Raw genomic sequence first — 11,115 nt, 5'->3', positions numbered from 1 at the left:
TGCTTGTGACACAGCAACAGTGATACTCGGTTTAGCTCACAAGACATCCAAAGCAGGTGTAGTTACCGTATGCAACACTTGAAATGCAACGATGCATCTGTAACTTATTCCCTTATTCTAAATGAATGATTTTCTGTCTGAGCAAAACATTTATCGCAACTATATGAACTCTCCATAACAGCATATCTCCTAGATCTTTAGGACAGCAGGTGTGGTAAAAACATTACCACTTTTGTCCAAAGGAATCAACACAATCTCAAAGTTACATATAGCCACTTTAATGTCTCACAATACATAATACATATTCAACTTCTAAAAGTCCAGGATGTAGTTTCGTGTTTTCTCTGAGCATGAACTTCACAAGAGCAATGGTGGAATGAGAATTTATTTTTACTGCACTTCAGAGTATTGGATGAAAGGCGAGATGGAGATGTTCTGCGACATTTTCTGTGATCCAAAATATTTGATGGATGCAAATTAAAGATGAAAATGTATGTGATTAATCTAAACTAAATAAATAGATTGATACATAGGTGTATGGGAATGGTAAAAATCTCTGTAATCTGTAATAATTCAAAACACTGTTTAACGTTTTAACAAACACTTTTTTTGCACGCATTTCATTCCAAAAATACATAGACGCTTAAAAAGGCACACAGAGCGATTTCCACTTCTGTTAATTAAACGCACACATCTGACTAAAATTACATCTTCAAAAGCATAAGTTAAGGAAGCGAAACATTGGCCTATGAACAATATCTATAATATTCACAACTCTCACAAGACTTCCTTCATCTCTGAGTTTTATTCTTTGGAGGCCGGCTGAATATTCTTAGCAACATATTGTTAATGTTGTCCTCCTACAGCAGGCGTTTGTTACATTCAGGTTACATACTTTGTCCTCACATAGGAGTCACTTTATCATTCCTTTGGTCATCTATGTTTCTATACGGGATGCCTATAAAAGAGAGAAAAAAAAAAAAAAAGATATTAGAGGATATTGGGAATTAGTCTGCGACAGTAGAATTGCTTGAAAAGTTGTTTGGTGTAAGGTCAGCATTAGTCAACTTAATCGCCCCCCCCCCCCAATAAGGACAGTTCTTACTTGTTGATGTCAGGCTGATCTTCTTCCCCTTGAGCATGTTTTTCCTGCGGACAGAAAGAACCGATGTAAGAAAATGTTATCAATAACACACCTGTGTGTGCCTGCAGGTAAGAGATGAACGAGCGCAGAGGAGGTACGTGGAGCGAGTGAGTGAGGAGTGAGGAATGCAGGCAGTGAATCACACCCTTCCCTTCCCAGTGCTGATACAGAAATTCAGTTTGCTCCCAGAAAATTTCCCCAAAAAGGTGATGACATTGTAATTTTCTCTCACCCACTGTGAGATGACTGCTGCTTCTCAATTACATAAACTTGTGACCTGCAATGAAAATTGTATGAATTTTTGTGAGTTTTTTTTTCCTCTGTGTCGAGTAGACTCGAGGATGGTGGCTGGGTCAGGACGTTCCGCCTGCGTCAGTCAGCAGTTGTGACACAATCTATGCACATCCGAATGCTTTGGTATTTGCACAGCACAGAATCAACCGACACTCACTTGGATTTCTGTCTGCAAACGCACACGATGGCGGTCACGATGGCGACGACGGCGACAGCAGCCAGGACAGCAATCACGATGATCCACTTGGGGTCTGTAGCAGACAAAATTTCAATTTAAAGGAAGCCAACAGTGTTAGGAATAGGAAAATAAAGTGAAAAACAGTAAAGGTTGGGGCTGATGGCTCTGCTCTTGATAATGCTCCATGGAGTGGCAAGCTAAACTGAGACAGGGAGAACCATACAGAACCACCACCCCCCCCCCCAAACAGAATTTGTCTTATTCTGTTTGTGTAAACTTTCCTCTTCAGCTGCTGTAACAAGGGAATTTCCCGTTTAGGATTGCTTTTTTTTATCTTATCTTACAGTACAGTATATACAAGAGTGGGCCCAAATCAGACATTGAAAACCATTTAAAAATGTTTAGACTCTTAACTAGGAAGGTGGAGGCTGGGGTGGTGATATTTGATGGTGAAGCGTTGCCATTAGCAGCAGCAGCTGGGGCAACATTTGGACCTCCCTAGATGTGAGAATGGCTGTGTTTGGTTTGTGACTGATATAAATGGTAGTTCAATCAGTGGGTGTATGACTTCAGTGTCCAATCTAAACTAAACCTACTCTTTCTGTAAAGTGTCCTGAGATTACTCCTTTTGAGATGTGAGAGCAGCAGATGTTTGAGCGGGCCATACCCAGTCCTTTGCTTGGCGTTATTGCCACCTCGCAGTTTGAGCCCTCGAAGCCCTCTGCACACTGACAGGTGTATGTGCTGTTGCTGGCCTCCTGACATGTTCCTCCGTTCTGACAGGGGTAGCTGAGGCAGGGACTCGCTGCAACACAAAACAATATATTATGGTTTTGTTTCACTCACAATCACCGTGTTCATGTGCATCTTCAGTATTTACGTACCAAATAGAGGTGATATAATAAATGAATGCAGCAGGGTGATTAACAAGCTTTACCACCTCTTTTCCTGAAAGTTACTCATTGAGAACTCTGATTACATGCCTTAATACAGTAAAAGACAAGCTAACACGGCTACAGAACAGTGGCCTCTCTCTGAAGATGCACATAGTGTCTCAGGAAACTGGTGCTAATTATACACAGATCCTGAGTGCAAATTAAATGAATGCCGCAGCACTGATTTGCCCTGTACTTTCATTTTAATATGTCTGCCACTCATGACAAAGACACAAAACTACAAAGAGACAAAACAACTACAAAGAGATGCAACATGATGACAGAGAGACAGAAAACCACTACAAAGACATTCTAAAGGACTACAAATACACACAAAACAACTTCCAAAATTCGCAAAAAATGCCCCAAAGAAACAAAAAACATATTCAAAGATATACAAAACAACCACAAAGAGACACAAAATGAGCACAAAAAGACAAAACAATAACTCAGAGACAGTAAACTTAGGGGCTGCGTTCTGACTACATTGAGAGTCAAAGGCAGAGTCAGCGGGGTTTACACTGAAATAATATTGACACACACACACCAACCACCCCACACACACACACACACACACACACACACACACACACACACACACACACACACACACACACACACACACCTCTGTAGCAGTCCCGTTTAAAGTTATAGATGGTGCAGACGTCTCCACTCTGGCAGGACTTGGGCTGGCACACAGAGCCCAGGCTGGTGCACTCACAGGCCTGGGAACAGTCATCGGTCACAAACTTCTCATTCAGCTGCAGGACGGAGGTAGAGAGGGGAAACAAAGGACGGGATGACATCATCACACTGAGACACACACATCACTGCTGTAACTACGGGGGGCCTCTTACAGTGTTACATCTGTTATACTTACAGTGTAGCATATGTTATACATCTGTTGTACTTACTGTGTAGTATCTGTTATACATCTGTTATACTTACAGTGTAGCATATGTTATACATCTGTTGTACTTACTGTGTAGTATCTGTTATACATCTGTTATACTTACAGTGTAGCATATGTTATACATCTGTTGTACTTACTGTGTAGTATCTGTTATACATCTGTTATACGTACAGCGTAGTATCTGTCATACATCTGTTATACTTACAGTATCGCATCTGTTATATATTTTTTGTACTTACAGTGTAGTATCTATGATACATCTGTTATACTCACAATGTTGTATCTGTTATACATCTGTTATACTTATAGTGTAGTATCTGTTATACATCGTTATACTTACAGTATCATATTTGTTATACACCTGTTATACTTACAGTGTAGCATATGTTATACATCTGTTGTACTTACAGTGTAGTATCTATTATACATCTGTCATACTTAAAGTGTAGTATCTATTATACATCTATTATAAGCACAGTATCGTATCTGTTATAAATCTGTTATACGTACAGTATCGTATCTGTTATATATCTGTTATACGTACAGTATCGTATCTGTTATACATCTGTTATGCGTACAGTGTAGTATCTGTTGTACATCTGTTGTACTTCCAGTATCGTATTGGTTATAAATCTGTTGTACTTACAGTGTAGTATCTGTTGAGGAAGTTGCAGCCACACTGCGTGTACGGCACACAGCTTCCCTCGCTCATGACGAAGCCGGCGGCACACTGGCAGCCCTCCATGCAGGAAGTGATGTCACACTCGGAGGGTGCTGCCAGGTCCGCGCAGGAGGCGGGGCAGGGGGACATGCAGGAGGAGTAGGTGCTGTTGGCGTTACAGGACAGGACTGGGAGAGAGCGAGAGAGACAAGTCACAACCCGGTCCCGTATGGATCACTGACTCACACTTTTACAGTTCCCTTTAACAAGCTAATTGTAGTTACAACAAACTAGAGCTGCAAAGATCAGTCGATTAGTTGTCAGCAATTAACTTAATCCGCAACTATTTGATAATCAATTATTGTCATTTTTTATGAAAAATAAAATAAGCTTCTTAAATGTAAATATTTTCTAGTTTCTTCACTTCTCTGAGCCAGTAAACTGAATATCTTTGAGTGGTGGACAAAATAAGACATTTGAGGACCTCATCTTGGGCTTTTGGAAACACAAGTTGATATTTGGTTGATATTTTTCACAATTTTCTGACATTTTAGAGACCAAACAACTAATCAATGAATTGAAAATGGAAATGACCGTTAGTTGCATCCCTACAACAAACCACAAATGATGGCACTGTGTTAAAGAAATGTGTCATTTATTTCCAAAAAGCTATAATCAGACTTTTCTTGCGTTGCGGCTGCATTCATTTTTGCCAAAGTAACGGAATTGTTATGACTTTTTTAAATTTATCTACGCTTCATCTGCATTACCACGCAGCAGTTTTCTGATTGATTGTCATACATTAGACCAACAGAAATAATGGATGTCCAGAACAGTAGGACAAATACATGAAAAGCAGTGGTGAAATGTAACTAAGTACATTTACTCAAACTTAAGTAGAATTTTGAGCTACTTGTACTTAAGTATTCCTATTTTATGCTATTTTATACTTCTACTCCACTACATTTTGGAGGCAAATATGTATTTGATAACTTTAGTTACTTTGCAGATTTAGATTATTATTACAAAATATATTCTAACTAATAATTTAGGATGTCAATTAAGCTACCCAGCAGTATTTAAAAAATAGCTCCACCTTTATCAGCTGGAACATTAAAGTAATCATCACATTAATGCATCAAGAATTAGAATCCCCTAATATTATATATCTGAAATGGGCCATACTGCATAATGAGTACTTTACCTTTGGGTACTTTTGATGCTAAAACATTTGTAATTTTACTTTAGTCCGGCTCAATTGGCTAAAACCAGGTACTCGTCTAGCCCTGAGAACCACTCCACTGTTGTTATAGAAACCTGATGTGAATTCAGCGTGACTGCGTGTGTGTTCAGCATCTTACCACAGCCCAGCTGCTGCCTCCAGGGGCCCAGTCTGAGTCCGGCCTCCTGACATGCTGCAGCGTACGCTTCATAACTGGCACAACGCAGCACTTCACTGCCCTCCTCAGCACACAGGTCAAACACACAGTCACTGACACACACACACACACACACACACACACACACACACACACACACACACACACACAACACACACACACACACACACGAGCATGATGTCATTTAAATTTAGAAAAAGGGTGTAAAGTAAAGCGTTATGCTCCATTAAAACTGCACTGTAACTCTCTCCAGAGGACAGCGCACACAAACACACACACACACACACACACACACACACACACACACAAAACTCACTCCTGGTAGGTTTGAGGTTCCAGGTCTGCGTGGCAGGCAGCAAACGGCCCCTCGGAGTAAGACAGCGCTCCACACTGAGTCACACTGAGGTAATTATTGAGCTGAAACTGGGAGCAGTCCGATGTCTCAAATCCTGAATCCAGATCAGTCTCCGCCTCGCGCCTGGAGACACACGGCAGGAAGAATGGAAGGAGGAAACAGAAATAATTAAAGTTGAGGATCCCCCTTGAGGATGTTCCAAGAGGTCTCCAGCAAAAAGGGGATAACTTTTCATTTAAATGTTCACTATAATTTGATCCAGAACCAACACCATGACAGAAGGACTATTTTAGTGAAGTGTTTCTTACACAGGTTGGAGACATGAAAAAGTTTGTGAACCACTGCTATAGAGTGCATTTGCAGCTTAAGCAGCGGCCCTGGCGGTGGTCATACCTGTGGACTGTGTGAGGAAGGTCGGAGGTTCTCAGTCCGCCCGCCTGCCGATCACTGACCCTCCAGCTTTCTCCGAACGTGTTCAGGTCCCGGACCATCGTTCCGTCCGGCTTCATGTACTCGTTTCTGGTGACGCCGTCATAGTTTCCGCACAGCCCTCTGACAGAGTTCTTATAGGTGCTGGGCAGTATGATTTCTGGTACACAAACACAACGGAGGGGATGAATGAATGGATTTACAAACAAGTTAAAAGTCCGTTAGCGAGGGCTGAGGTTGCTGTTTCTCTCACCTCCGCGGTAGTTGCCGTCAAAGCGAACCGTGAGTCCAAAGTCAGTGGTGAGCTGGACCTGCCTGGAGTTCATCGTGATGGTCAAACCGGCAACTGGACTGAGAGGGGGGGACACACGCTCCCCATTCACCTAGAGGTAATACAATATGATTTCACTCAATGCATTCCCATGAACGGGTTTGTATGGTATTGTATGAAAACTTATGCACGACAATTCGCAAGATATCAATTACAGTTACTGGTAACATAGTCTAAATCAATGACGTTTAATTTCCTGGGATTGTTCTGGGGCCGCCGGAAATTCCGCCAGATGTCCCTTATTTCAGCAATACTGTGTCGATACACGGCCGCCAAGTATCAATCTAGTACTAAATAAATTTCAAGTGAGAATTTAGTTCATTTTGTCAGGTGCATTATTGACTGGTTTTCATGACAGTGTTGGTCATTTTATCTGATTGACAATCCCCTTTTGCAGCAATAAAATGTAAGTGAGATGTACAAACAGAGAAATTGATCTTTTGATACTTTAAAGTAAAAAAGTGGAAAAAGGTAAGAAATTGCAACATACCGCAGAATTTCGCAGTATGATTAAAATCGCAATATTATCATATTGTGACATAGGTATTGTGATAATACCGTAATTCAGCCGCCGTTGGAGTTAAGTTTAGCCAACACAAGGTGACGGTCATGGGGCGACAGCAGTTAAGTTTAGACACCAAAACGACAAGTTAAGATTGGGAAAAGATATTGTGGTTTGGGTTAAAAAAGTATGAGTACTCCTCTCTACGTGGATCTTGGTGCTTTTACACAGCAGCAGTTAATGAGGTGCATACAGCAATACATACGGGGAATACATGTGAATCAGTGCTTTACTTTCAGAGAAATGGTTCATTGGAACAGTTTCACAATACTTTTTTCCTATGAGGAAAACACGCTTTAAAGAAAGAAAGACAAAGCACTGACCAGGACTTGCTTCTTCTGTAAGAAGCGAACGTTGAAACCGTAAACGTCGATGTACATCTGATCCAGAAAGGAGATTTTCTTGTTTCCCCCGCGCCTGATGTTCTTCCCCCTCACCACCAGGGGCGAGAGGGAGTTCTGCAGGTTGTGACCCTGGGTCAGGACGTAGGTGTAGGCGCCCTGGAAGTGATGGGTGAACCCATCAAATGTCCGGTGGTGAGGATCCCCTTGGATGCTGCACTTGTCAAACTCTGGATGAAAATATACAAATGAAACAGTCAAAATGGGTTATGACCTAAACTAGTGCTCGGCTGGGTTTATTTTTTGAATGATCCAAAATAGATTCATAAAAATCCAAGAATTGATTTTTGCATCATATGAAACTAGAAGCAATTAGGAGTCCATTGGTACCAACAATGTCATGCTAGCGGGAAGGGACTGGGGATAAATAACGCTCCAAAGATAGGCTGTTTTGGTCAGGGTGAAAACTGGCATGACCATTTTCAAAGAAGTCCCTCTGTCACTTCCAGATATCTGAATGAAATGTCACTCCTTGATTCTCCTTGACTGTAGAGTCTGGAGAGCTGCACTTCGTTGTGTGTTGATGGTAAATAAAAAGTACATTAATTTAACTGCTTTGGGGTCAGCTAAATATTAATACTTTTAATACTTAATACTTAATGCTTTAAAGAATGCTGCAGGTCCAGGCACCCAGATAGCTCAGTTGGTAGAGCGAACGCCCAAATATGGAGGTTTACTTCACCACGCAATGGGCCCAAGTTCAACTCTGACCTGTGGCCCTTTGTTGCCGGTCATTCCCCCTCTCTCTCCCTTTTCACTTCTTCAGCTGCCCAAAAAGTAATCATTAAAAAAAAAAAAAATGCGGCAGGTTAGAGGAACCTTTGTTATTAACCTCTGTATTAATTGTAGAATCTCTTTCATAACCAAGATAAATTGGTATTGTAACTGAATTGTTCCTAGCCTAATTGAAATTGAATCGGGAATAAAATTGATTCAGGAACTGTTCACAATCAATTTTGGCATACCTATTTGTTCGCCAAACCAAAAAGACAGGATGCTTTCTTTTTACTTGTCACTCAACGCAGTGTTTGAGACACAGAAATTCCCACACAGCCTGTGAAACAGGTTGTTGTTAGTCGGGTACCCTACTTTGAAAAATGTAATCAGAATGAATTGTTTTGCTTGATTGCTAAATTCTTTGATGGATAAGGAACTGTTTTGCCTAATTTATTTACGGCTTTATGTCAACCAAATAGAGTAAATTTCCTGATTTGATTTTCATTGATGTGATTGTCATTTTCCAGTGTGACCTTGAGTTAAATAGAGTTTGACCCCTCTGGTTTGAAGTCTCTAAACTGTACACTGTTATCAAACGTGTTGGAATGTTGGAGGAAGCTGATGAGAGTGGGGAACTCACTGGTGGGTTTGCAGGTCAGGTCTCCATTCTTGTCCAGGTCACACACTGAGTTGGAGTTACAGGTGTGTTTCTCACACAGGATTTTGCCGCCAAGGTTACAGGTACACCTGTCAGTACATCTAGTTGTCAACCACGAGTCTCCCACCTAAACAGACACACACACACACACACACACTAATTTACATTCATGGACTAAATGATGTTTTGCTATGTGTAACAATCTTCCCTTTCCTGCCTAAGGACATGTCCATAGTCAAGTCATAGTAACTATGCAACTATCGGTACTGTATACTATAGTATAATAATTCAAAATCAATATAAGTGCAAAACAATACAAAAAAAAAATAGACAAACGTCAGAAAGATTTAACTGTAATAATTGCCTAGTAAGCATTCCGGAAATAATTATGTGATTTGTAATTTGGTTAAAAATGAAATTCAAAAGTAAAATTCAGTATGTGTGGAAAAAATTCTATTAATTAATCAATGCAATAAGGAAGGACTAGGAAGGAATTTGGATTTTCTCAATAATTAGCAACAATAGCATACTCACTTTTGTTGCCAGCGGTTTAGACATTAATGGCTGTGAGTTATTTGGAGGGACAGCACATTGACACTGTTATACAAGCTGTACTTCACATTGTAGAAAAGTATAGTTTCTTCTTTGTTGTTCCATGAACAGATATAATGAAACATTTACAAAAATGTGAGAGGTGTACTCACTTTTGTGACACTGTACTGAACTGTATTGTGTTACACTCTGTGACCAACAGGTGGTATTGAAAATGAAGCCTCGAGAAATGAACCCTTGAGCGTACAACTTTTCTGAAAAGCTCCAATGCTTCATCTCGCCATCATCTCCACCTTTAATGCTTAAAACCTGCTTGTGCTTCTGCTGCTGAATGATATCACATCGTGTTTAAGGCTCATCGGCCGCTCCACTTACATCATGGTACTCTCCATCTAAGTCCACACAGCCACATTTGTCCAGAGGAACGCACACGTTGTCACTGAGGACGAAGCCGGCATCACACTGGCAGCCCTCCACACAGGTGGTCGGGGGGAGGTGGCAGAAGATGGGGAAGAGGTCGGAGCAGGTGGGGGGGCAGGGGGCGGTGCAGTCAGAGTAGTGGCTTTTGGGTGGGCAGGGCATGGCTGCAGGGAAGTATGAGAAGAGTAAAACTAGAATCCGCATTTAGACTGTTAATCAGTGGAAGTGGAACTTCAACATCAAGACTAACGTTATTGTAAATTTTTCTTGGGCTCCAAAGGCTGCATTAATAAAAAAACATTTACAACATGATACAAATACAATAATATGAACCTAATGGTGTCACGCAGTGAATATATTCTGTGGTTAACCATTTAAAAAAAAAAAAAGAGTAATATCCGTGCAGTGATAACAACTCTAAAAAAGATGAGCGCAACAATAACTTATGTCAACTCATCAACCCAGACCTGTTCTGGATTTCATCTGCTGCTATTTAAAAAGCTTATTAGATACATGATTTGTTTTTTTAATCTCGAACTGTAAACCTCCTACCAAGGGGCACCTCATACTTACGACAGAAGCTGTTGTTCCTCCAGCTGATGGTGACACCAGCGCTCTGACAGGCCTGAGCGTAGGCCTCCACGTTGTCACAGAGAGTGGACTGCATGCCGTTGTACTCGCACATGTCATAGACACAGTTACCCAGGAAGGCCTCGGGGGGCACGAAGGAGTGGCAGGGCTTGAAGCGGTCGGAGAGGATGACCTCGGCACACTGAGCCTCGAACTGCTTCTCCTCCTCTGCGGTGCAGTTGGGGTGGACATCTGGCCGGGTGTCTGGCTGACAGCTAGAGGGGAGAGTGTTTGGATCAGTGGTTTAGTCAGGCCAGAGCGGCAACCTGCGGGGCTAAAAAGTGAAGCCGATATGGAGTAGTCTTGAGTCTCTGTGTGTTTGAAGAAAATGTAGATGGTGTAACAAGACAGGCCAGCTTGGTTCTTTCACAAAATGACTGTAAAGATTTACAAAGAATATGTTTAGGGTATTTCCTCTCTAACTGGGACATTTTGGGACCGATTGGTGGGATTGATGTGGACAATGTACACACGCAATACACTGGTAAGTAGGGCTGCACGATTATGGCCAAAATGATAATCACGATTATTTTGA

At 41.3% G+C, this 11,115-nt stretch overlaps 1 protein-coding gene across 1 annotated transcript in view; it reads right to left on the bottom strand.

The window, feature by feature from the left end:
* Window positions 1-367: 367 nt before the first annotated feature.
* Window positions 368-11,115, bottom strand: part of zanl (zonadhesin, like) — a 67,636-nt gene continuing 56,888 nt past the window's right edge. Inside the window, exons 33-46 of the mRNA XM_032544407.1 lie at window positions 9,906-10,114; window positions 8,961-9,105; window positions 7,526-7,773; window positions 6,563-6,692; window positions 6,274-6,469; window positions 5,842-6,003; window positions 5,487-5,617; window positions 4,111-4,313; window positions 3,177-3,312; window positions 2,284-2,421; window positions 1,596-1,689; window positions 1,377-1,421; window positions 1,106-1,149; window positions 368-958 (exon numbers count right to left, since the gene is read on the bottom strand). Of these exons, the coding sequence (XP_032400298.1) occupies window positions 903-958; window positions 1,106-1,149; window positions 1,377-1,421; window positions 1,596-1,689; window positions 2,284-2,421; window positions 3,177-3,312; window positions 4,111-4,313; window positions 5,487-5,617; window positions 5,842-6,003; window positions 6,274-6,469; window positions 6,563-6,692; window positions 7,526-7,773; window positions 8,961-9,105; window positions 9,906-10,114 (1,937 nt within the window). The 3' untranslated portion in view covers window positions 368-902. The remainder of the gene's footprint in view (window positions 959-1,105; window positions 1,150-1,376; window positions 1,422-1,595; window positions 1,690-2,283; window positions 2,422-3,176; window positions 3,313-4,110; window positions 4,314-5,486; window positions 5,618-5,841; window positions 6,004-6,273; window positions 6,470-6,562; window positions 6,693-7,525; window positions 7,774-8,960; window positions 9,106-9,905; window positions 10,115-11,115) is intronic.

Source organism: Etheostoma spectabile, chromosome 19 (genome assembly GCF_008692095.1).
Source record: "Etheostoma spectabile isolate EspeVRDwgs_2016 chromosome 19, UIUC_Espe_1.0, whole genome shotgun sequence".
Classification (NCBI taxonomy): Eukaryota; Metazoa; Chordata; class Actinopteri; order Perciformes; family Percidae; genus Etheostoma; species Etheostoma spectabile.
This window is presented reverse-complemented; position numbering and strand designations above follow the sequence as displayed.